The sequence below is a fragment of the Stenella coeruleoalba genome (assembly GCF_951394435.1).
Source record: "Stenella coeruleoalba genome assembly, chromosome: 16".
NCBI lineage: Eukaryota > Metazoa > Chordata > Mammalia > Artiodactyla > Delphinidae > Stenella > Stenella coeruleoalba.
In genome coordinates this window covers 7,648,387-7,673,094 of record NC_137162.1, presented here as the reverse complement: position 1 = coordinate 7,673,094, position 24,708 = coordinate 7,648,387, and the positions used below count along the sequence as shown (strand labels likewise).

The window sequence follows — 24,708 nt, the reverse complement described above, 5'->3', positions numbered from 1 at the left end:
GTTACAGATGAGCAGACAGGCAGACGGACGGGAGAGGCCCAGGCGCCCGCCAGGAAAGGGAGCTCTGGGGCGCGGCCACCTCCCCTGGCAGAGCTCTGACCTCAAGGGGGATCCCAGGCGACAGCAGCATGTCCCCATCCCCTTTCCAGGCCAGGGAGCCGTGGTCCTCAGAGGGGCCCGAGGCGAGGACTGTCCTAGGCTTGGGTTTTTCTCTCAGGATTTTTCCCCCTCGGTGATTTTAAAGCATCCCAAGAAGTGCGCGTCTGCGTGAGCCGGTTGGGCAGGGGGAGGGCAGGCCTCGCCCATCAGTGGCAGGAGGGGCCCCCGGGCTGCAGGGTCCCCAGGTGGGGCTCGGGGGCTCCAGGCTGGCCTGTACCAGGTGTTGGGCCGAGTCTGGGCCCAGGCACGTGGTCTGAGGGTGGGCGGTGGGAGCCGAGGGTCTGGTGGGTGGGGCTGGGGGACACAGGCCTGAGGCCTGAGCGGGTTTCTGGAGGACAGGGATCTGAGGCTGGAGCTGATGACCGGTCCAGGCAGGACGGCACAGGGCCTGGGTCCTCGCCTCCGGGGTGGCCTCCCTGCAAGCAGGGATGGGCCAGAGTCCCCTCGCGAAGCAGGGCTCGGCGGACCTTGGCAGAATGGGACGTGGCTCCGCGGGGAGCAGGTCCTGCGTAGGTTTCTGCGTCAGCAGCAGGCACAGCGGTTCCCGGAGGTGCCCGGGGTGTCTGCCCCGCCCGCCCTGCTCCGCCTCTGAAATCTGTGGCAGTGAGCACCCTCCTGGCCACCCCACTGCGAGGGGGCACCTGCCAGCAGTCAGCTCAGGCCGGGGATCGCTGGCTACCCCATTGGGTCCCAGCAAGCTGCCGTCTTGACGGTGAGCGTCCTGGGCCAGCAGGTGGACGGCAGGAAGCCCCGTGCCACAGGTCTCATGTTTGGGCCACGGCTGGTGGCAGGAATCCCATAATCAGCCTTCAGAAAAGCGTGGATGAGGGCGGGAGGCGGCAGATCCCAGGCACCCTCCCCCGGGCGTTTGCCGGAGGCCATGCTCTGGCCTGTACCGTCTTAGAAACAAGCACCCTGGCCCTGGCTCTGGGACTCCTGGGGCTCAGATGGAAAGATGCCCTCGGCCCAGCTGAGGTCACCTCCGGCCCCATGTGAATCCAAGCCCTCTGTCCTTTTCCTCCAACTTCGTCAGCACAGCCCGGAGTTGGCGTCAGTCTCAGTGGCGTCACCCTCCCAGAGCCACGGCCCGGTTCCCTGAATCCACGTGGCCAGCCCGCCCCAGTGCCCGGCCCTCAGCCACCAGGGGTGTGGCCGGCCCTTGGATAACAGTTGGGACAAGGCCGCATGCCCCTCCCTGTGCGGGCAGTGCCGTGGCCTCTGGTCTCAGGAGCCCCTGCCCGGCCCTGCCCTGCCCTGGAGCACACCAGGTGGGGAGCTGGTGGTGGGCGGCGCTGTCTCCTCGAGAACTTCACGGGGAGAGGCTGCACCTCTGTCCCCTCGGTCGGCGGAACCAGGTGGGCACGGAGACGGTCCTTGCTGGGCGTCCAGCTGCCATTTTCCTTGGGCTGGTACAAAGATCGTCCCTGTGAGGCTGTCCAGGCTGACACAGATTGGCCTTGTTCTCTGCCTCTGTCATTCCCTCCTTCCCCCGGCTCAAGGGGCGTGAGGGGGCGGAATAACTAATGACAGGCGGCGCCCTGCTGGGTGGGGCCTTCGTTCATTTACTGGTTGGCAGACATTTCCTGGGTGCCTGTGTGGGCCAGGCCCGTGTGGGTAGCCACTGGTGCAGGAAGCCTGGCCCCTCCCTCTAGGCAGCCCAGGTCAGTTGGTGCCCAGCCAGAATGGTATGAGGGTTTGGCGGGGGCAGGCAAGTTCTGGGTGCTCAGAAAAGAGAGCAGCTCGCCACGGAGCATAGAGTTGGAGATGGGAACAAGTGGGTGAGGCTTTGAAGGATGAATAGGAGTTTGCGGGTGGAGCAGGCCCTAGTGGTCATGCCATTCCAGGACGTAGCGTGGACAGAGGTGTGGGAGAGCGTGGAACGTCTGAAGAGCAGTGGGCCCTGGACACTGGGTGACTGGGAGGACACCCAGTTGGGACGGATTTGTCTGCTCTGCTGAGGAGCTGGGCTGTGACATGGGTGATAGGGAGCCGCAGCAGAGTTTACACAGGGAGAGGTGGGAGCTGTTGACAAGACGGGGAGGATCCACACAGGTCCCCAGGCTCAGACTCGGCCGGAGACACCTGGACACCGCCCACACACAGGAGCCCAGGAGAGCAGAGGCACCTGCTGCCCCTCAGCCATGCAAGCACCCAGGGAACCTGCCTCTGCCTCCGACTTCGGGGAGGGACCTGAGGGCCGTGCTCAAATGGATGGCGGGGGCAGGGATCCAGCCTCATGCCCCCTTTTCCAGAAGCTTCCCTGACCCCCGCACATCCCCCCATAAATTCCCTCAGACCCTGCACCTTTTTCTTCCCTTCCCAGCCCTGGTCACGACCGTGTGGGGCTGGACAGTGAGCCCTGGGAGGGCCGAGGGCAGGAGGCCGAGCCTGGCGTCAGCTCGAGGGCTGGCACGTGCAGGCGAGGTGCCAGCTGCTTCATTCTCAGAGTGACCCTGAGAGCCAGGCCATGTGCCCACCTTACAGATGGGGAAAATGAGGCTCAGGGAAGTGAAGAGACAGCTGGCTGGGGACAGAGCAGGGAGCCCACCCTGTGTGGGCCTTGGGCAGGAGAGGCGCAGCCGTGACCCCCATGGGGGCCCCGGCCAAGCCTCAGCTGAGCCTGTGGGTGCAGGGAGAGGGGGCTTCTCCTAAGTCCCAGTGGGGCAGAGGGGCGATCAGGGCACAGCCCGCTCTCTGCTCCCCTGGGACCTGCTCTTTATGTGCCCACTTTCTCCTTTCTGTTTCTGTATCTCGCTTCCTTCCCTCCATCCCTCTCTCTGCTCCTCTCCCTCCGTGTGTCTCTCTGTCCCCTGCTCTCTCCCACCTTCTTTCCTCTGCTGCTCTGTTTTCTCCCCCTCTGTCTGCCTGTCTGACCCTCTCTCTTCCCTCCCTCCCTCCGTCTCTCTTCCTGAGTGTGTGTGTCTCTCTGTGTCCTCTGTCTGCCTGTCTGTCTCTTCCCCGCTCCCGTCTCAGCCCTCCCGGCCCAGCCGTGCCCGCCTCTCCCCTTCCTTCCCCACACGTGTAGCCCTGTCCTGGCAGGGCCTGCTCAAAGCCAGGGGCGTCTCTTGGCCCCTTTGTCCATTATCCTCTGTTTCTGTTCCCACTGCCAAAGGGCATGTGCTTGCTGGGTTTCTTGGTTCAGCTTCTGTAGTGTGACATCTTTGAGGCCCCATGGGTTGCAGGTCACTGGCCAGCGTGCAGTGGAGGCCTCTCCTGCCCAGTTAGGCCATGCATAGCTGTCTCGGGGGCTTCGAGGGGGGCGGGCCCAGGATGAGTCCCCTCCATGTACCCCGGCTCCCTGAGAGCCACAGCCCACAGCAGTATCACGTAATTAAGACATGAAAGTCCACGATTTCCTCTGTTGGCAAACAGCGGCCGGCTGCTAATGCAATCCTTTCTTTTAATGGATTCTTGAATTTAAATGATGTGTAATTAAACGTAATTAGCCACGTACCCATTCGGCTTGGTACCGTTCGCTGGGGCCGCCTTGAATCTCATTATGAAGCATCTTCTTTTTCTTTTTCTTTTTCTTTTTTTTGCTGTACGCGGGCCTCTCACTGTTGTGGCCTCTCCCGTTGCAGAGCACAGGCTCCGGACGCGCAGGCTCAGCGGCCATGGCTCACGGGCCCAGCTGCTCTGTGGCATGTGGGATCCTCCTGGACCGGGGCACAAACCTGTGTCCCCTGCCTCGGCAGGTGGACTCCCAACCACTGCGCCACCAGGGAAGCCCTATGAAGCATATTTTATGGGCGGATTTTTTCTTCCCTCTTGGGGTGGAGTTCGTTTGACTGGACAATAAACCTGGCCCAAGGGCCAGTGAAGGTCTGAGGAGGACAGTCCTGGGCCAGCCGCCCAGGGGATGACGGGGATGACGAATCGGGGTTGCGGGGCGGGGGGGGTTTGCTGGGAGAAGTTCCGGTTCTTTGAGCAGCCACTGGCCTCACTGTCGAGGAGAGAAAAGTCAGGAATCTGATGGGAACTGGTGGGAGGGGGCACAGAGTGGGGACAAGGGGTGTCAGCGCCTGGGAAGGTGCAGCCTGAAGATGTCCCCCTCCCCTGACAACCCCCTCCTGAGTGGTGGCTGGGGCACTGCCCTGTCGGGGAGCCGGGCCTCGGGGCTGCCCTGCAGCCCCAGGGGCAGCTGAGGGAGACCCATAAGGGCGCACCCCGGGCCATGCAGGGCTGCAGCCTCACGCACACAGGCCAGCACGAGGCAAGGCCATGGGCCAGGGGGCCAGGGCGCTGGTACCGCTACTGGGACGTCCCCTAGGGTCCCGGCCTCCCTGCCCCTCCTGCTGGCAGTGCCTGTGGTTACACTCGCCCACCCCACCCCCACCCCCCAAACTCACTGTCCTCCCTGCGCCTCGGGTGCTGATGTGGATCCGCGTGTCCCTCTGTCTGTCGCCCCAGCAGCCTGTGCGCCCAGGGCAGGGCCCAAGGCCGGGTCCTGGCCAGACTCCCTGCCTGACGGCTGACTGCGTCCTCACGGGTTGTGATCACCGTGAACGCCCGCACGAGGCCTGCGGGGCCCCTCCAGCCTCGCGTGTCTCCCGCGCTTCTCCCGGGGTTACCTTCATCTAGAGACAGGGACGCCGTGGCGTGGAGGCGTGCGCGCTCACCCAAGGTCGCCAGGTGGGTGAGGGGTGGAGCCTGTTACGCTCAGGGCACAGATGAGCAAACTGAGGCAGAGAGATGGTTTGCCAGGGGTGGGTTTACTGCCCATTCAGGTGCTCCGTCTCCATGTCTCAGAGGGCGCCTCCTGCCCACCTGCCAGCCCAGCTCGCTGTGCCCTGGGCCAGGCCGGCCCCTCTCAGGTGGAGCCGCCCAGAGAATTATCCCCTCCCCCACCTGCTTCGGAAAGACCCGAGGGAGGGGGCACCCATCAGTCTGTACAGGGGAGGGGTTGTCTGCACACCAGGAAGGCCTGGGTTCCCAAGGAGGAAGACCCTCCCGCAGGAAGGGCTGTCCACAGAGCATCTGGGTGGCCGGGAGGCCGTGAGCGCCCGCCGCGGGGAGGACCGAAAGGAAGGGGCCCACGGAGGGTGGACAGCCGGGACCAGGGCTCCCCAAGCCTTTGTTGCAGAGGCCCAAGAGGCAGCTGGTTGAGGCTCGCAGGCCACCTGTGGTCTCTGTCGCACATTTTCTTCTTTTTACAAAGTTTTAAAAATATGAAAACCATTCTGAGCTCAAGGGTTGTACGAAAACAGGCTGCCGGAGGAATGTGACCCATAGGCCATAGAGAATAGCCGCAGTGATGGGAGATAGACACCTTATATATGTGAGATTGTATGCGACCTTTTTAATTAAATTTTCGAGGTATAACATCTACCTCAAGCGTGTTACATATGCATGTTTATGTGCATAGAAAGTGCACTGAAAATGAAGAATGCATTTTCCGCCATGTGCCACCCCTGTAACCACCACCCAGGTCAAGACCTAGAACACTGCCAGCACCCCCACCCCGTTCCCCCAGGAGGGAACCATCTTCTGGCCTCTGCACGGGAGGCTGGTTGTACCCGTTCCCGAACCTGATACAAACAGGTGGTCTGGTTTGGGGTCTTCGCGCCTGGTTCTCCTGCCCGTCGTGACGTCTGTGGGGGGGGGTGGGTAGATGCTGCAGCGTGTGGCGGGTGATTCACTGCGGGTGGTGTCGTCCTGTGCTGCTCTGACGTGTGCACGTACCACCCTCTGTCCCTCTGTTCTCCCGCTGATAGATATTTGTGCAGTGTCTGCCTTTTTGCTATTGCGACTGAAGCTGCTCGGAACATTCTAGTACGTGTCTTTGGTGAACATGTCGATGCGCTTTTGCTGTGTTGCACACCTAGGAGTGGAACTGTGTGTCACAAGTAGGTCCCCACATGGTTTTCCAGAGTGTGTGCCACATACAACCTTTCGCTATGAACAAGTGAGTGTTTCAGCACTGATGCAGAATAACGTGGGTCTTAATTCCCACGTTCACTGTAGACTGTCTGGATCTGGCAAGAACGAAATAGTGATCCCTTAAAGTACCTCCACTGCCACGAGAGAGCTGCTGATCCTGTGGGTGGTGGTGAGGGTCCCTGTGCACTCGTCCCCTTGTCTTGTCCCCAAGGCTCATGTTTGGGGCCTCACCTCTGGTGGAGTCATGTACCCTCCGCGGCACCTGTCTGTGAGTGTGTCGATCCCTGAGCCGCAGGGTGGCCCCGCTCGAGAAGACCAGAGGAGCGATGCCTGCCGGCCCTGGCATCTGTAGGTGGCCTCTGTGTGGAGTGGGCGCTGCCCACTGTGACCTTCTTGGGGGGGTGGGAGTGCCCAGTGGCAGCGCATGCCCTTGGAGGCTCTGGCGCCCAGAGTACCGCTGGGAATCAGAGGAACCGGGTCAGATGCCCGGCTCTGCTCTCCCTGCGGCATGGCCTCGAGCAAGTCTCTGAACCTCGCTGAGCCCCCATTTCCTCACCTGTCAGAGGGGGGCACCTGCCTCCTCCCCGAGGATGGAAGGAGAAAATGATGGGAGACGTGGGAGGGCCGTGCCTGAGGACTACAGCAGGAAGGGGGACCGTGCAGAGTCAAAGGTGGGCCCTCCTCAGTCATAAGGAGTGTCCGCACTTCCCTCCCCCTACACCCCTGCCCAGGTCCCAGGCCTCAGCAGCCCCTGGGGAGGGGGCCTCTAGGCTCCTGGGCTGTAAAAGAAAAGGTGCCGTTGCCCAGGACAGCATTTTAGGGTCACGTGCTTCATAGATGCCAAACCCTTCAAAGGGGCAACTTGACTTTAATGATGGTGTCAGAGCCAACTTCAACCACTTCCTTCCAGGCCAGGGTGGGGGCTTCCGAGGTGAGGGCCCGGTGCTGGGAGGGTGCCGTGTGCTTTCCCAGGGCGCTTGGGTCAGACCTTGGGGTAGTCGGAGTGGCCCCTAACCCCGCCGAGCTCCAGCCGCGAGCAGTGGGACGGCCCTTCCTGTCGCCAGGACACCACGCTCCGGTTCACAGCCCTCCAGGCTGCCCCCGGCCCCCGGGATGAGGTCCCAGTTCCTCCCGCAACTGTCAAGACTCTGGGGGACGTGGCCTGGAGCCCAGCCCGAGCCCCTCCTCCCTCCTGTGGCCGGGGCCCCAGCCCCATTGCAGTTCTCCTCCGCCTCCATGTGTCCACCTGGAGCCCTGCTCTGCTTCAGGACCCAGCCCGCAGCCCCCACCATGGAGCACCCACACGGGGTCCCCTGGGTGCTGCACGGACCCCACAGGCACCCACACGCGCCGTGTGGTCTCGCTCCCCTTGTCCTCAGCATCCAGTGGGACCTCAGGGAATCCAGCAGGGCCTGGATGAAGGCTTTGGGAGCTTCTAGCCCCCCAAATCTCAGCCAGAGAGCAGCTTTGCCAGGAGCCTTCCTCTGCTGGGTGGGAGCAGCCTCTGCGGGCGCTGAGCAGATGGTACATGAGCCCCCTGGGGTTTGGGCAGGAAACTCAGAGAAGGACCGAACTCAGGGCCCCGCTCTCAGAGGTGTGATCCTTCTGCTGGCAGCACGGACGGAGCAGGGGCCAGTGGTCACCGCGACAGGGCTCCGAGCAAGCTTCCAACGGGAGGGGCACAGGGAGGAGTCTAGGTGGACGGACAGTCAGGAGGGACGTGTGTGTGCTCTTGAGTTGCGGCGGCCGGGCCTGGGGCGTGGGGAGGTCAGGGACAGCCGTTGGCCAAGACCAGCCTGCCCGATGGGGCACAGAAGGGCCTGCAGGTCTCCCGAGGGCAAGGCCGGGCCCGTGCCAGATGCTGGGAGGCAGTGGCTTCGCAGGGGTCACCTTGGGGTTACTGATCCACTAACCTATGGTCCTGCTCTCTGCAGGCCCAGTGACGAGCACCACCCGGAAATAAAGGCTGATGGGTATGTGGACAACCTGGCGGAGGCTGTGGACCTGCTGCTGCAGCACGCGGACAAGTGACAGGCTTTCTGGGAGGGCCCCTAGCCTCCTGCCGCCCTCTCCTGTGCCCACACCATCCGAGGCACTGCCCCCTGGCCTGGACGGGCAAGCGAGAGGGTGCCAGCCAAGCAGTTCTGGGCTGCCCTGCCCCTGAGCCACCAGCCCCTCCTCCGTCTCCTTCTGCCGACCCCCCTTCCCTCCTCCTCTCCGGGCACACCTCCCAGCCTCCTGGGTGAAGTTTGATCCCCACCTGCTGGCCCAGCCCCTCGCTGTGCTTCCCTAGTGGAAGTCAAGAGGTGGGGCACAGCTGTCGAATCCCCAAACCCATTCTCTCTCCAGTCGGCCAGACCTTTCAATGCGCTACCGAATCGGACTCTGGCGTTTGCCCCCTGCCTCTTTTCAAACAGCCCTTGAGTTTTAGGGAGGCGCCTGGAGAAAGCGGGGACTCCCAAGCAGAGTCCTTGCGGCCAGAGCCGAGCCAGCCTCCCCGGGACTGCCCAGCGGCCCCTGCCCTCACCTGGTGTCAGAGGGACCGCTCAGCACTCCCCACGAACCCCCCAAACAATGCAGCCCGCCATTTCTATCCCAAGTCACCTCTGGAACCCAAATGGAGCGGCTCCCAGGGGCACTTTAAAGACTGCCGTCCTTCGAGCAAGAATTGTAAGCTCTGGAATCCAGGTGGCAGGTGGAGGGTACCTTCTGGAGCCTGAACTCGATAGACTTGAATGTGTCACACCCAGGAAACTAACGGTTAAATCAACTCTCTGCCCTGACCCACGGCGACTCCGGCTCTGACTGCGCGGGGTGGGCGGCAGGGAGGAGGCACCGTCCCTGATCCTGCCCTGGACTTGAGCCCCTGCACGTCAGGGGGCCAGGGCCCTGAGACACCTCGCCTGCCTCAAACCCTTTGTTTAACAGAGGGGGAAACTGAGGCCCCACGGGGACCAGGTGCACAGGGCAAGCGTGGGCCTTCCCTCACGCAGCAGCCCGAGGTGGCGGGCAGTGAGCCGCGGGCTTCCCAGATTCACTCACGGCCCAAGTTTCAGGTTTCAGCATCGATCAGCAGAACAGATAACTTGAATGCTCTGTTTCTCCCCAAATCCATCCAGAACGCACTGACAAATCTCGGGAGACTCCTCGTGAAAGAGGTCGTGAGTCTTCCGTCACGGGATTTCCATTAAACGAAGGCAGGTGCTGATAGAACGCTTCGCCCTGAACCTGAGTCCCCAGCACGGGAGCAGGGCCGGCGGGGGTCTGTGCGGTCCCCAGGCCTTGCCCGCCAGGCCGGCCACCATTAAATCAGGATTAGGAAGAAACGGTGGTAGCTGAGTCTCTTCAGCAAGATGAGGCCACCGGCCAGGCTCGGGTCGCTGGCTTGCAGGGGAGGAGGGGCGTTTGGCCTGTTAGCTGGCAGATACGCAGATGGCCTGCCCCTGGACGGAGTCCCCTAATTCCAGCTCGTTAGGTGACCAGCGCGGTGTGGGCAGAAGGCACCAGGGCTCGGAAGGCGACTGTGCGGGGACGGGCCTGCAGCCTTCTGTTGGGTTTGTTCCCTCTTTTCTTTCTTTCCTTTTTCGTGGGCTGCCCTTGCCTGCTGTCCTCAGCAGGGGCTTGCAGGCAGGGCAGTATGGTTCTGGAGGAAGGAGGCTGGGGGGGTCCCGCTCTCCATGGACAAGTGGAGCCTCCCCTTGCGAGCTGCTGCCCAGGAGTGAGGACGGAGAGGGACTCGGGGCAGCAGGCGCAGACCCCTGCTTTGGGTGGAGAACACGCTGCCCCCCCGAGCTGTGGGTTCTGTGAAGTGGACACTGTCATCTCCCCATTTTACAGGTAAGGAAACTGAGGTGCAGGGAAACTGACTTGCCTACGGGCTGACGGCTGGCAAGGATAGAGCCGAGGCTCAAATCAAGGTCTGACCCTGCATCCCATGCCCTTTCTAGTCCCTTCCACGATCCCTCCACAGGGGATGACCTGCGGTGGTCCCGGTGGCTGTCTTTCCAGGCGAGGAGCACCTTGGCATCCTCCCAGTGGAGATGAAATGTGCCTCGGGATTGAGGTCCAGCCCTACTCTGGGGACGCCATGTACCCCCGAACCTCAGCTATCCCATCCTTCCCTGAGCCCTGCCGGGGACCAGGCCCGGCCAGGCCAGGGTGCCCCGTCGCCCCACTGGGGATGCTGACCCCTCTCCTGCTGCGGCGCCGGGGGCTGCCCAGAAGTGAGGATGACCTGCCTCACCCCTGGGTCCTTCCAGCTGTCGGGCCCTGGCCTGATGCCCACCCTCCTTCCCCACCCCCAAGCAGGACAGTTCTCGGGCCAGAGATAGACGGAGCCACAGGCCACAGGTAGGGCTGGAGTTCAGAGCTGGCAGTGGCCTGAGGACCTGTCTGTGGTCAGGAGATGCGCCCCAGATCTGCCACAGGGCCAGCAGACACTCCAGGCTCTGGGGCCACCCAGCAGAGCTGCTGGAAGGGGGAGGGACGGGTGGGGCAAAGGAGAGGGCAGGACGGGGGCACAAGGGCCTCACCTACCCCCAGATCTCCCAACTCAAGCGTCCACATGGTACCAGCCCTGTGTGAAAACCCGATTCAAACTGGGTTAATCCAGCAGGAGTTTATCATCTACGAGGCTTCCAAATCCAGGCCTGGCTGGATCCGGGGCCCAGGAAAGTCCCAGGCTGACCCTGGGGCAGGGCAATGGCGGCTCCAGCCAAACTCGCACGGGAGAGGAGAGGGGCGTGGCACCAGGAGGGCATCCACACCATCCTCTCGCTGCCCTGCCGGGAGCTGGGAGCCCCGCTGAGGGGTCTGAGTCCTCGCCGGCAGGTGTGTGCCCACCATGAGGCCCAGACAGCTGCGGCGCTTCTCTCCTCCTCAGATCAGGTGAACGAGGTCCCTGCAAAGGCCTGGCCTACCCGCTGGGCCATGCCTGCGCCTCTCGGGGGAGCGGGCGGGCAGCGGCAGGAGGAAGGGGCACAGGGGTGGGGACGCTGGGAGGGACACGCGTGGGCGCCTGCTGGGCGCTCACGGTGCCACCTCCACCCAGCCTGAGTATCCACTAGGTCCCGCCTTCCCGCTCAGAACTGTCCCGCTTTAGATGAGAAACAAACTGGACACTTCGTATCATCTCATTTTTTCTTAAGTTTTGATTTTTTTAAATAAGATTATAAAAGCAATATGTTACTATAGGAACATGAACAGAAAAGTTTACAAAGGAGTCACACGGGTCACTCAGAGCCTGACCACTGTTAGTATCTGGACGCATTTCCTTTCACCCCTCTTTCCACATGGAGATAAATGTTTTAACACAGTCTGGACTGGACTGTCTGTCTAGTGTGGTACTGGGTTTTTTTTTAGTGTTGCTTCTCTCATTTAAGCCCTGAGAGTGTTACAAGCCCTGTCTGCATATGAGGAGGCTGCCTGGAGTCAGCGTATGTCCTGGTGGCCCATGTCAGCTGCAGGCGGTCCACAGCGGGGCCAGGCCCAGAGACCTGCAGCTGGACCCAACGGCAGGGCATTTGAGCTGCCGCCCAGTGAGCCCCAGAGCCTGTGCCCAAGACGGTGTCCTCCCCCTGCCACAGGGGAGGCACCACTGGGTGAGCTGAGCCAGGGAGATAAGGCTCCACCCGGGCCATGGCCCGACAGAAGGGCCGGCGCCAGCCCCAGGTCCAGACCCGAGCACAGCCAGGGTTGTCACCTGAGCGGGGCAGGCAAGGACCTATTAGGGCTGTAGGTCCATCCGGGGCCACTCTGTGGAAGCCTCCCCTGCCAGTCATGGGGGACGCGAGGCTGGGTCCCGGGGCCCCTGGGCTTTGGGGCTGCAAGGCTGCACCTCACACCCCCAGCTTCTACCACAGCAGCCTTGCTTCACCTGCTTCGTAAACTAGACGTTCATGGACCATTTTGTTTGAAAAAGGAACGGCTGCTAAAGAGATAACAATAACAGTCTGGACGGGGTGCTCTTGTGTCTCGTTCCCAGGGGGGCATCCCCTCAGGACCTAACAGATCTCCAGGCAGAACCTCTGCGGTCAGATGATGTGGGCCAACCTTGGGTTATAGAAATGACAGAAGCCTCCCTAAGCCTGTCCTCGAGGCTGCAAACATCCTGGTCTCCTGAGCTTGGTTAGCGAGGGGTCCCTGACTTGGGGGCCAGGCACAGGGACCGTGTGCCCTGGAGCCCACTCTGAGCTGAGCTGTGAGTGCTGGCGACCCCTCGGCCCGAGCAGCACAGATCTGAGCCGTGCTGCCCTCCGAGGAGCGTGGGGTCCCAGCCTCCGCCCCCTCCCTGGTGACCCTGGTGGGCAGGGGGCCCCGCAGGCCCACAGGGCTCCAGGCCAGGCGCCCTGCAGCAGTGCATCCTGGAGCAGCTGCTGCGTGGCGTGGCCTCGCATGGCAGGCATCTCCAGCCGGAACACACAGGTACGAACCGCCCCGGTGCTGGGGGCCCCCGCGATCACAGCACCCCCAGCGTGGTCGCGCACAGCCTCCTGCACCTGAGCCTCTCGACAGCTCTGAGATGTCCACTCTCCCCGTCTTACAGACCTGACCCTGCGGCTCGGAGGGGATAGAAGGGCCCAGGCTCCGCCCGTGGCAGTCCAGAGCGAAGGGTCCCAAAGGCAGAGGGGGGACCCTCCGATCTGCCACACCCAACAGAAAGCACACAGCCGGCTCCCGGCAGCTGGGTATTGAACCAGGAAGCTTTATTTACACAGTAAAAGTAACAAGCAAATTCCTGAGAGACTAGAGCGGCTCTAGTGCAAGACAGTCGCGGCCCGTGCGGAGGACAGGCTGCGGTGGGTGGAGGTGGGGGACAGACCCAGCGCCTCTGCACCCAGCGCTTCGCCCCGGGCAGGGGCCTGGCCCAACACTGCCCGTCCTGGCCGCCACACTTCCTGAGGCTCCCCAGTGCCCACGAGGTACAGCTGGGAAAGCGCACACGGCCCGAGAAACCGCCGACTCGCCGTCCCCGCGCCCCGGGGCATCGCCCACCCCCGCACTGAAACACAATTTCTTTGCCAAAGAGACTATGCTAGAAGGTCAGACTATCCTACCTAGGCTACAAGATCTCCGCTGCGGTCTGGGATTTCTTTTTTTTTTTTTTTAATCTTTTTCTCTTTCAAGAGGAATGGTTTTTTCTGGCACCAATGGGAGGGGTCGGGCCAACTGTGTGGCCGTGGCAAGACGCGGCACAACTGCCTACACGGAGGCACCGCCCTGGCCGGGCTGCCGCCCCAGCGCCGGGGTGGGGGGGTACCGCTCGCGCCCCAGGCCGCGGGGCCTGAAGCGGTCATCGTTCGGGTGACCGGCCCCGAGGCCAGAGCACACGCGACTTGAGCCTGCGGTGGGGCACCCAGGGCTTGCGCTGAGGGCCCCGGCAGTGCCAGCCAGAGCGCGGAAACGAACACGCCAACCCTGCCTGGAGACCCATTTGGATGTTGGGTTTGTTTATTTTTCTAAGGTGGACTTCTCCTTTATTTAAATTTTCTTTCCGCGTACAAATTCACAAGACTTTCCTGCTACAAAAATTTTGCTGAAAAGTAAGGCTTTCTGAGAATGAAAATTCATATGCATGATCAGAACAAGCTCTCCTGTGGCCTGGATGTCGTGTCTGCCTGTGGGCCCTGGGCTGGACCCCGGCCTCCACCGTAAGGCAAGAGGGTTTGCGGTAATGTAAACGGCGAGGCTGTGGCCCTGGCCCCCGGCCCGGCCCTCACAGGCAGCAGCCCGTTAGTCCAGCGGCTCTAGCAGGCGCTCCCTCTGGAGTGAGCAGGGATGCCCCGGGACAGGAAGCCCCCCCCCCCCACCCACGACCCCGTTCTAGTCCTTCAGGGCCCCCGGGGCCGGCGGACGGCCTGGCACCGCCCTCCCTCCCGGCTCTGAACTTCCTCAGAGGCAGGAGTTCATGGGCTGCAAGAGGCAGGGCCCCAGCAGAAGTGAGGCTTGCGGGGAGCCCACCAGGCCGCCTGCTGCCCCCAGGGGCAGCCCGCTGGGGTCAGAGGCAGCCTCCCTCCAAGACCAAATTCCCGGTGCCAGAGGAGCAGAGCACAGATGGCCTCTGGCGGTGTGGCAGCCCCTTCTAGACGAGGTCTGCTGCCTTCAATTAAGACCGACATGAAGCCACTGGAAGGCCGTCTCTTTCTCTGAGAGGGGTCACTGGCCATCCTCTCCCCTCCCTGCTGCTGTCGTGGGCTTTGGCGAGGAGCTTCGGTTGGGGCAGAACAGCCAAGAGAGGCCTGAGGTGGCTGAAAGGGCCAAACCCTGCCTTGGGCTGGGATCCCTTCTGCCTTTTGGGTTGACAGGACCAGCCTGCGGGGAGGTGGGGACGATGGGGCCACTGCTTGTCCTTCCCTGCCACCAGGCCTGGGAAGGGGGGGAAGTGACTGGCAGGGTCCAAGGGCGTCACCTGCGCCACAGGCCCGTGACACCCACCCACCGCCACGTGCCCTCCCTCCCGGCCCCGAGGAGAGGCCCATCCTGGCTGAGTCTCGCCCCTGTCGGTGGGTGAGGGAGGCGGGATCCTGCTTGTCCTTCCCCGGGAAGGACTGCTGTCCTGCATGCGCCCCCTATGGCCACTCTTGGTGCGGCCAGGTGTCAACACCTCCCACCCCAGGCTTTCTGAGGCCAAGGGGCGCCAGCATGTACTCTGTGAATTCATACGCTGGTCGCTGGATGCCACCGAACAGCTGCCCTAGCCTCCTCTGTATCAGCTCTAAGACGACGGGCCACCAAGCAGGGGTCAGGTGAGACGTCCTTCCCCACCAGAGCCGCCGGCTGCCTCGTCCGACTCCCCAGGGGAACGTGCCTTTGGAGGGACCTGCCCAGCGCCCGCACACCCGTTACGCTCTACAACCTGAGGCTTTCAGCACAATCTTGGGGGGCCACGGAGTTGGGGTTTTCTGCAAGCATCTTATGGCTGACTTTTAAGGAAAGCCAAGTATAAATGAGAACTTGAGCCCCCTCGCTTCTGATGTAAGAAAGTAAAGGTTTAAGAAAAGTTTGCCAAACATTGTCTCTCTCCTCAGTGGAAAGAAAGTGAGAGCTACTTGTACTCGACCTGCAGCGGTGAGGCATCCGCCGTGAACAGATGAGCAGGGGCAAAGTGACTCCGAGAGAGTCTCTGTCGCGGCAGCGAGCTCCGGAGAACGCACAGATGTGTTTAGCCTCACGGGAAAAAGAGCCACTCGCTCACAAGCCGACCCAACTGCTATCGTCTGAGGAAGGCGCCAAGCTGCTAAAAGCCAGATTCCAAGGCAGCAGAGCCCAGGGGGCATGTGTGCAAGCGGGGCTGGAGAGGAGCTGTCTGGGAGGGAGACGTCGCGGGGTGGGGCTCCTCGGCAACCCCGGGGGGCGGGGGACGGGGGGGCCCGGAGCCGGGGAGGGTACGCGCGCGTCTCGCTCTATGCCTGCGGCGGGGAGAGGCACTCGCACCCTCTGCTCCCCGGCCCACCTGGCCCACCGACAACGAGCCTGCGCGTGAAGGCTGCGGGGCCCCAGAGCGGCCAGCAGACGCCCTCCGTCCTGAAACGAGCGCAGGGCCTGGGGCTGTGCGCCTGCACAGAAGTCCTGCTTCCTGAGGACGTTTTCAAGAGGTCGCCCTTTTACGGTGACATCGCTCCACTCGCCTGACACTCCATGACAGGTTGGTCACGGAGAGTGGCTGCCAGCTGCCGACCCTGCCAGAGCGGCCCCCAGAGCGGCAGGAGCCCGGGCCAGGCCGTCCATGCCGCAGGAGGGGCTCGTGGCTCTGCCTTTGCGGCCAACAGAGCCACCAAACGTCTCCCCAGCTAGACGGCCTCTAACGAGCGCCCCGAGTTGTTCCCTGGACCATGAGAGTCCAGATGTGGAGGCCGCCCGGCAGCCCAGGGCTGCTGTGCCCCGCACTTGGCATTAAGGCTAAACGGTTCTGGTGTCACCACGGAAGGAAGCGTCTCCCGACCCCGCCCAGGCCCCAGGTGGGAGGCCTGGGAGAGAAGGCACGGAATACGACTGAGGGAGGGAGGGCGCTGTGGGCCAGCTCCCCCCCACTGAACCTGAGCAGGAGGCCGAGAAGGGCCGTGACCCCAGAGGAGGGACCCGAGCCCGGGCGGAAGCACACAGAGCGGGCCAGCCCTGCCGCAGCGCCACGGGACTGCCCAGCGGGGACGGTGGGACGCTTGCGCCGACATCCCACAGGAAAGAGGGGGAAGGAGACCGAAACCAAGAAGCTTCTCTCCCGGCCGTGGTAGCTCCACGGAGCGTGGGTGCGGTGCTGGTGAAAGGCTGAGACCCTGCACCGCGGGCCCGGCCAGGCGCCCGGCGGGAGAGGGGTGGGGGGAGAGGTGGCGGGAGGCCTATGGATTCTAGCGCACCCCCTGCCCTGCCCGCCCCGCCGCCAGCCGGGGCCTCTCAGTTGTTCTCTATCTGCTCAATGTCCAGCTCGCCGTCCAGGGAGCAGGGGCTATTGCAGACAGCCCCGTGGTCCCGCCAGGCCGTGCCCGGCTCCCCACGCCCACCACAGCCCTCGCCGAGGGCGCAGCCACCCGCCTCCTCGCAGCACGGCTCCTCCTGGCAGGCGGGGTGGTCGTCCAGGGACGGGGGCAGAGGCTCGGGGATCGGGGTCCCGGCGGGGGTCCTGCCCCCCGTGCCGGAGGCCGAGAGCAAGGCGGTCCAGGACCTGGTGCTGCTGACGTGGAGGGCGAAGGGGCTGTGAGGGCCACGGTCCTCCGTCCCCGCGCTCAGGCAGCTGAGGCTGCTGAAGGTCTGACAGTTCTGTGGGGGAGACAGACACACACGTCACTCAGGGTCACGTTCCTGGAACCGAAGGCCCGCACGCCCCAGCCAGCCAGGCCCAGGCCCCTAGGGCTATCTGCTGGTGGGCCCGCCGGGCAGCAGAAGACCACCCAAGTCCCGGCCGCTTCCCCGACCTGGACAAGGACAAGGATAACGTATGAAGAAATACCCCTGGCCGGTGAACACCATGTTAATAAAGAAAAAGCGAGGTGAAGTTATTCATCTGCAAATTGGCAAAGAGGACGAGCTTGCTAACAACCAGTTCTGGGGGCACTGCGGTGGGGTGGAGGGAGCAGGGGCATGCCCAGAGCCCTTCACACACAACCTTTCTGAAAACGGATCTGAACACTTCATCAGGCAATTTCACTTCTAGAATTTTTATCTGAAGAAAACAATCCGGACGCATGCAGAAATTCAGTGACATGAACATTCCTCGTCACGCTGTTAAATTGAAAAGAAGAAAGTGACCCAGATTCCCTGCGATAAGGGTTCCATAAAGCATGTCTTTTCAGACAAGGGAAGCCTCTTTAGCCATTAGAAGAACACGGCAGGAGTGGATTTACTGACGCAAACGGAAACACCGCCAGGCCGCACTGCTGCACAAAGGGGGCACGGTGCCCATGCCACCCTGTCGCCGTGATAGGAGGGGACATGGGCCAGGAGGGTTGGCTTGACATCCACGTGGTGCACATCAGAGCCACCCAGGGGGCCGGTTTCCACGTGAGCCCTGGGCTCCTGTGCTCTCAACAGGCACTCAGGTGACGGATGCTGCAGCCCTGCTGGGGAAGGGGCCAGGCTCACAGCTGGGGGCCGCGGAGACACCCCTCAGCCTCCCTAGGCCTCAGCTGCCTCATCTGTAAGAGGCGAGTGATGGTCCCTGCCTGTCCCACAGGGCCCTTTGAGGCCCCGGTGAGAGAATGTGGCTGCCCAGGGCTCTGCACCCGTAGGCTCTGCCTCTGCAAGGGGCCAGCCTGGAGGAGGCAGCCTAGGGCCTGCCCGTGGCGGGCAGAGCTTGAACACGGCCCAAGGGCGCTTGGGGCCACCCACTCACAAAAGGGGGCAGGCCCGGCACAACGCACCCACGGGTTCAGCTACACAACAGCTCTCCCAGCTGAGCAGAGTCAGGACGGAGGGCTATGCAGACGAGGGTGCCCACGGCCCAGCCCCACCGGTCCCCAACAGGACCAGCAGCAATGCTGTGCCTTCTCGAGACGAGACAGGAGAGACGTGTGTCGAAGGCAGCAGGAGGGAGTCCAGGCTCTGGCTTCCTCCCTGCACACGCTGGGGACTTGGGGGCGTGGGGAGCACCGCACGTCTGCCAATGCCAAGGTCACAGGCCTGTCCTGAGGGCCCCCGTCCTTTCACAGGCGGCAGTGTCCGTATGTCACTTTGAAATAAAGGTGACCACCGGCTGTCACAGCGAGCAAGCCGCTGCACCAGGCTTGGCGGATGGAAAACGAAAGGCACCCTCTCTAGAGGGAAGTGGCCGGACCTGCCGCGCGCGCTCACCGTCCCCGCCGGCGCCACGGCGGAAACCGCTCTGATGGGTTTGCTCGTTTTGGAATCCTTCGATTAACTGAGAAAGGGACGCTGGGGTACTGGCGGAGTGGGGGGCTCTGGGATTGAGGAAAGAAGGGCTGGGCCACCAATCAGACCTGAGATGCTGGCCCAGGTCGTGGTGGGAGCCAGACTGGGGACCCTCGCGGTGCCCCTCCTGGGCCACGTGGGGCTTGCTGAGGCCCCAGGCCTCACAGGGCATGTTCCCTCCGCTGCCACAGCAGAGGGCCGGACGCAGGTCCTCGTGCAAAATGGCCCCCAAGAGCCTCCGTGTCCTCAGGTCAGAACACAAACCTAACGCTGTGTGTGGGCAGAGGCCCCAGATGCCTGCACCGGGAGGGTCCCTGGGCCCCCTTCTGCCTCCCAGCCACTCTCCTGACTGGCCTAGACCTGAGCCAGGACGAAAGGAGAACTGGGTAGAGAGACAAGGAAGAGGGAGGATGGCTCAGCCCGGGCCTACAGAAGCAGCGGTGTGTAAGGAATTTCCGCGAATGGCAGTGTGACCCGTTACACATAATAACGCCCAGCGTAAACCCAACGTGCTGTGAATGGGTCACAGGGGATGCCGAGACCCTGATGCCCTCAGCCCCACGAACATGCGTTAACTAGGGTGCAGGCGGGTGCCTGACTTCACGGCAAACGTGACGGCGTGTGTCTGGGCACTAGTCATGTTAAACTGCAGCCAGCCAGCAGCAGGGTGCTGGGGACCCCAGCTTGCGGGAACCTTTCAGAGACGCTGCTTTTGCCTCAAGCATGCCCTGGCGAGGGCTGAGGTCAGAGAGGCTGTTACAGTCCTGGGTTCCGCCACACACAGGCCTGATGGCTTCAGACAAGACCTTCCAACCTCTGGGCCTTGGCCCACCTGACAAATAAGGGCTGGGCGAAGGGCACCCGGGCGACCCCCGTTCTGAAAGTCTGGAATAACTGGGTCCTTTTTGCTTTGCAGCAGGGCAAGAAGCTGCAAGGTTTGGTTGGTGAATGTTTGTCACAAGCAAACCCCAGGATGCCACTGAACCCCACCCTCTGACAGTCCTCAAAGGCACCTACCCCTTGGCTACAAAGCCAGTGTCACGTTGAAAACGTTGTTGACTCAAAACTCAGCTGTTTCAGCCACAGTGAAAACCTGCTGAATGTCCCAGCCGGTGGCACGCCCCACCTGCCGGGGAGGAATGTGACCTGCACAAAGGGGCAGTGTGTGTGTCCTGCCCAGGCTCCATCCCAGGAGGGCCCATCCTGTGTTGGCATCCAGGGCGCGGCCCTGGGGGCAGGGTCCCGCCCAGCCTCTCCTGGCGGCTCGCGCTCCCCAAAGCCCAGCTCCCATGCAAGAATGCTGCACAGGCCTGTTGGAGGCCTGGAGGCCTGTGTGCCCTCAAGAACGTCTGGGCAAAGCTGCAAAGCTTCGAACAAGTTCAAAGCACTGTGTGAACATCTTTCCAGGGTGAGATGGCTGCTTTGGGACAGACAGTCCCCCCTATGCCAGACCCGGCCCTGGCCCAGGGGTGGGCCGCCTACTTGGGCACGAGCCTGACCAGGTAGCAAATCTCAGGACCATCCACTGGCCTCAGGCTAGTGGCTGGAGACACTGCTCAGCACCCCAGTCCTAGAGTCTGGAGCGACTTTGGAATGGAGCCCCTGAAAGTCAAGTTGCTTCCATCAGAACTGCCAGGCCTCAGGTACAGGCAGCAGTGTCTCAGCCCACCCACCCAGCCTCCCCAAGTCAGAAGCAACGGCCCCTTCTCTGCATAGCCCTTCTGTGCAGATATCTGCTCCCATCCCCTCCTTCTGGGTGGCAGGCCCCTGGCCAGGCCCTGGGTTCAGCCCCGCTGGAACTCTGTGCAGCCGTCATTGCAGACAGAGGCCCACCAGACCCGGGTAGTGAGAGCACCCCGAGGGCCGGGCCCGGCCCGGCTCCCGTCCACACCCGCCGTCCACACCCAGCCCCAAGCGCCCACACTGTGAAGAGGCCGAGGAGGACGCAGCCCCTCGCCAGCTGAGGGCACCTCTGCCTTGAGCTGCAATCTGAAAACCAAATCCCCCCTCGGGAACCTCACATTAACTTAACGGACTCGGCCCCGTCCTTCTGTGCACGCCGGCCACCACCCACCCTGCCGAGCCTTGGGCCATGAGCTCCGTCCCCTCCCCAAGTGCCAGCCTGGAGCAGGCAGCCCAGGGCCAAGGGCAAGGCAGACTGGGGTGCCGTGGCCGAGAGCAGGCAGCGGCAGCCCCCTTTCTCCTGGTCGTCTTGCCCTCAGGAGGACAGGCTGTTTTCCTCACTCCCATCTCCCTGGGCCCCATCCTGCCCTTGAACCGGGAAGGCCTCGGGAGCGTGGTGCGCGTGGCCCAGGGGAGGAGCGCGGGACGCAGGGTCTGGGGTCGGAGGAACTCGCCCAAGACTGGCTCCTCCACTGACAAGAGTCGCCTCATTTGGGAAATGAACAGTCGTCACTGGCCTGGCTGCCTCCCTGGGCCATGGCAAGGGTCCCACGAGAAAATGGATGTGAAGTGGGGCTGCTGGGGCCCCACCCGTGGAAGCCCGTTCCCCAGCGCCTGGCACAGCTCCCCTGCCCCTTCCTCCCGGGGCAACCCACAGCCAGGGACTGGCCGATACGGGTTCTGGAGCTGACCTGGGCCTGGGGGGTCAAATCCCAGGTGCCCTTCACACTGCTGGGCCCCCCTGGGTTAGGCTGAGGGCTCCTTCCCTGGCCTGTCTGCTCCCTCACTTCCTACAGGTTTCTCCCAAGGGCCTCCTAATCTCTGGGACCCGATTCCCGGCTGAAGCTCTGCTTCCAAGGAACCGACCTAAGACGGGAGGTGAAAGCGCTCTGTGTCAACTGCTCATCGGTACTGCTGTTCCTTCCTTCAGAACAGGAACGCCAGGTGCCGCTCAGAGGCTGACCGTCCGATCCCGTCAGGAGTCCACCTGTCAGGACCAGCCTGCCTTGCGTTTACTGGGGATCAGTGGTTGCTGGGGACCTCTCCTTGCTCAGCCTGGGGCCTCATCGTCGTGCCCACATGAAACTTCCTCTCAGCATCGTGCTGGGACAGAACACGTCTCCCCAAGGCACACGTGTGCTTGCCCTTCTCAGACAAGAGGTGTGACAGAGTCCCCCAGCTCCCCTCCTCTGGCACCATCCTTCGAGGCTGGCTCATTCGCTTCTCCTCTTTCTAATGCTGTCTCCCTCTTTGTAATCCAATTCATGGATCTCTCTGTGTTACTGATTTTTAGGGAACCACCTCAGATCCCTCTAGAAAGAGGGGCATAAACAAGCCCAACCAGCCAGGGAGAACGAGCAGACCGGGTCCGCGCCTGGCCCAGGCTTCTGGAGCCTTGCAGCCACTCTGCTGCAAGCTGCTGGGCTAGGGCCCTGGCTAAGCGGAGGCATTTCCTCCCCCAAGCAGACACTTTCATGAGAGCAGAATTCTCCAAGTATCAAGAAAACGCCAGGCCATGAGAGTGGCGAGGGGCCTGGAAATTTTCTAAGCCTCACTTGTGCTGGAAGCCGGCACAGAGACAACCAGGGCGGTGAGGTATGTGATTTCCTGGGGTGGCGGTTTTGTTTTGTTTTTTAAACTATCTCAGGAAAGAGAAAAAGGCACCGGCTTATTTGGGGCCTATCTTTAATCCATCTTTGGTAAATCGGAGTTTCCCATGAAGGCTGGACTGTCTCTCATAGGAAGCCCCAGAGCCCAAGGGGTCAGGCGGTGGGCTGCCCCGGCTCGGAGCTGCGGGTCTGGTGGCGGGTGTCAGGCAGGTGCTGGAGGTGGCCGAGGGTAGCGGGCACAGCTGGCCCCTTGCTCCCGGCATCCCATCACCGTGCTCAGGCCCCGCCCAGCTCCACTTCCTGCTCACTCGGCTCTGTGTCGGGCCCAGCCCGTCTCTGTGACATGCTCATTACCTTTGGACCCCACACGATGCAGCCCTTTTAAGCCTGGACTGCTTCCCTACCTCAGGAAGAAGGGCAACGCCGGCCACTTACAACCCAGATAGGGAAGCTGGGTCGCCGGGGCCTGAAAGCAGAAAATGAAGTTGCCTGAAGGGAGGAGCCTCTGGGGCCCAGGGAGCACCTCGGACTTGGCACTGGACACTTGAGGTTCTTCCCAGATCACAAGTTCTAGAATCAAACAGCCAGGGGAGGGCAGGACGTATCTGAGGGGTGGAAGGATGGCCCTGGCAGTTACTAGGAAGCCCCTGCCTTCCTGGGCCTTTTCCCTCAGCTCACTGCTGCAGAGGCCACAACTGTTTCCTGAGTACCCGTCACCTGGCAGGCGTCTCCTCATCCACTAGACCCCTGCAGGACCGTCATCCCCTGCAGAAGCAAGCCTGAGCCCAGGTGTCCCCTGCTGGTCCCCTGCGGCCCCGACCCCGCACCCCACCGCCTGGCTCAGGGGCCGGCTCACAGAGGGTGCTAGTGCAACCCGGTGGGGTGGGAAGGAAGGACCCGCTGGGTTAGCCCCGGGAGCTGGACTGTGTGTCCGCACAGCCCTAAGGTCCTGGGACGCTGTGGGCATGTGCTCTGAATGGTGGCCAACCCCGTGGTCTGGAGCCCCCCTCTGCCCAGGCCACATTGTGGCAAACGCTGTTTCTGCACCAGGCCCCGGGTGGCAGATGGCCCGTCTGGACACAGAAGGTGCGGAAGCCGATGAATGGCAAGGGGCCTCCCGGCAAGCTCACAGTTAGAAAACAAACATTTTCTTTCTGCAGCGTGCATCCTGGCCAGCACACACTCAGGGCAGGGCTTGTAAGAACACCTCGCTCTCAGCTTGCCGTGGAGGGAATTCTCTGCCTGACAGAAGTCGAGGGACCTTTCCAAAGCACACAGGGCGCTGGCGGGGGGACCAAGGCTAACGCACTGCCGGGACGCATGGGGACCCTGGGGGCGGCTTCTGCACCAGGACTGGGGGCACTGAAGGTGGCTCCAAGGCCCCAGAGGGGACGGCGGGCCCTGGGTTTTGTTCAGCTGGCTGGAGCTGGGTGCTCCAAGGGCCATGTCAAGGCACAGGGAGACAGGACTGCAGAGTATTGGGACCCTCTCAGCCCAGCCCTCCATTCTCTGTTCAGATATTGGCTTCCAGAGAAAGGGCATGCTTTTTGGGAAAACGGGCAAATCGCCTATCAGTCTAACAGCCTCATCTGCAAATAGGCAGACGGAGGCCGAGAGAAGGGAGGAGACGTGCCCCAAATCCCGCAGCTGGTTGACGTGCAACCATTCCTCTTGACTTCTGGGTCAAGCTCAGGAGAACGTTCGATCCTCAGGCAGGACAGCGGCCAGAAGAGGCTGGACAAGCCTGGGCTGGAAGCCTGGCCCTCTGGGGGCCCTGGGAAGTCCTGAAATTTCTCAGCCTCAGTTTCTCATTTGGACAATGAGGCTAATATGAGCCCCAAATGAAGTCACAGGATTGTTTGGAGGGTTAATTGCATTGAGACCATGTAGCAGGCCAAGGAGGCGCTTGGCTAACCTGAGCTCCCTCCTCCCCCTGCGCCCACCCCGCCGTGCTCAGGCTAAGGTGGGGGCCCGGGGCTCTCCGTGGCCAGCGCTGCACAGCCGAGGGGTCAGGGGCTCGGCTTTGGGAACAGAATCTATGCTCTAGATGGTCAAACCCACTGTCCTTTTCAACCAAAACCTGCTTTCAAAGGAGCCAGAAGACATGCCAGCAACACGAAAGGTGAAATCTCTAGGAATAAAAATATAAGAGAGAGAGAAAAGAGACAGGGAGAAAACCTTACAGAACACAAATGTGGGCTTGAACAAATAGAGAGACATCCTGTCTGTGGACAGGAAGACTCAACCTCAAAAAGGTGTGAATTCTCCCCAAGTTAATTCAGAAGTCTAACACAATCCCAATCTACAACGTCTACAGCAGCCCTCCCCCATCTCAAGACAAGCTGATTCTCAAGTTTTCATTGGAAAAATAAACAGGTGAGAATAATCAGGAAGCCTCTGCGAAGAACAATTAGGAGAGACTAGTCTTACCAGATGCTAAAACATACTACAAAGCCTCAAAATTAGGAGTATACTACTATATGAGGACACACAGAGACTAATGAAATAGAAGAGAACGTTCTGAAATAGCCCCAGGTTAGCATATGATAAAGGTGGAATCTCAAAGCAGAGAGAAAAAGATGGAATTTTCAATAGCTGGTAGGGAGACCAGTGGGTAGACATATTAAAAAAGAAAAAAAGGGCTTCCCTGGTGGCGCAGTGGTGGAGAGTCCGCCTGCCGATGCAGGGGACACGGGTTCGTGCCCCGGTCCGGGAAGATTCCACATGCCCCGGAGCGGCTGGGCCCGTGAGCCATGGCCGCCGAACCTGCGTGTCCAGAGCCTGTGCTCCGCAACGG

At 62.0% G+C, this 24,708-nt stretch overlaps 2 protein-coding genes across 5 annotated transcripts in view; one reads left to right on the top strand and one right to left on the bottom strand.

Moving 5' to 3' along the window:
• Window positions 1-10,535, top strand: part of LHPP (phospholysine phosphohistidine inorganic pyrophosphate phosphatase) — a 137,703-nt gene extending 127,168 nt beyond the window's left edge. The window contains exons 7-8 of one of the 4 annotated variants that reach the window (XR_013824399.1): window positions 7,974-9,876; window positions 10,010-10,535. Coding sequence is in view for 1 of the 4 variants with exons in the window: in XM_079900998.1 (XP_079757124.1) it covers window positions 7,974-8,070 (97 nt within the window). In the remaining 3 variants the exon portion in view is untranslated. Of the gene's footprint in view, window positions 1-7,973 lie in introns of all 4 variants that reach the window. The other 3 variants (XR_013824400.1, XR_013824401.1, XM_079900998.1) reach the window with 3 other exon arrangements.
• A 5,886-nt stretch (window positions 10,536-16,421) lies between these two features.
• FAM53B (family with sequence similarity 53 member B) overlaps window positions 16,422-24,708 on the bottom strand; it is a 74,139-nt gene continuing 65,852 nt past the window's right edge. The window contains exon 4 of the mRNA XM_079900995.1: window positions 16,422-16,791. Coding sequence (XP_079757121.1) covers window positions 16,429-16,791 — 363 coding nt within the window. The 3' untranslated portion in view covers window positions 16,422-16,428. The remainder of the gene's footprint in view (window positions 16,792-24,708) is intronic.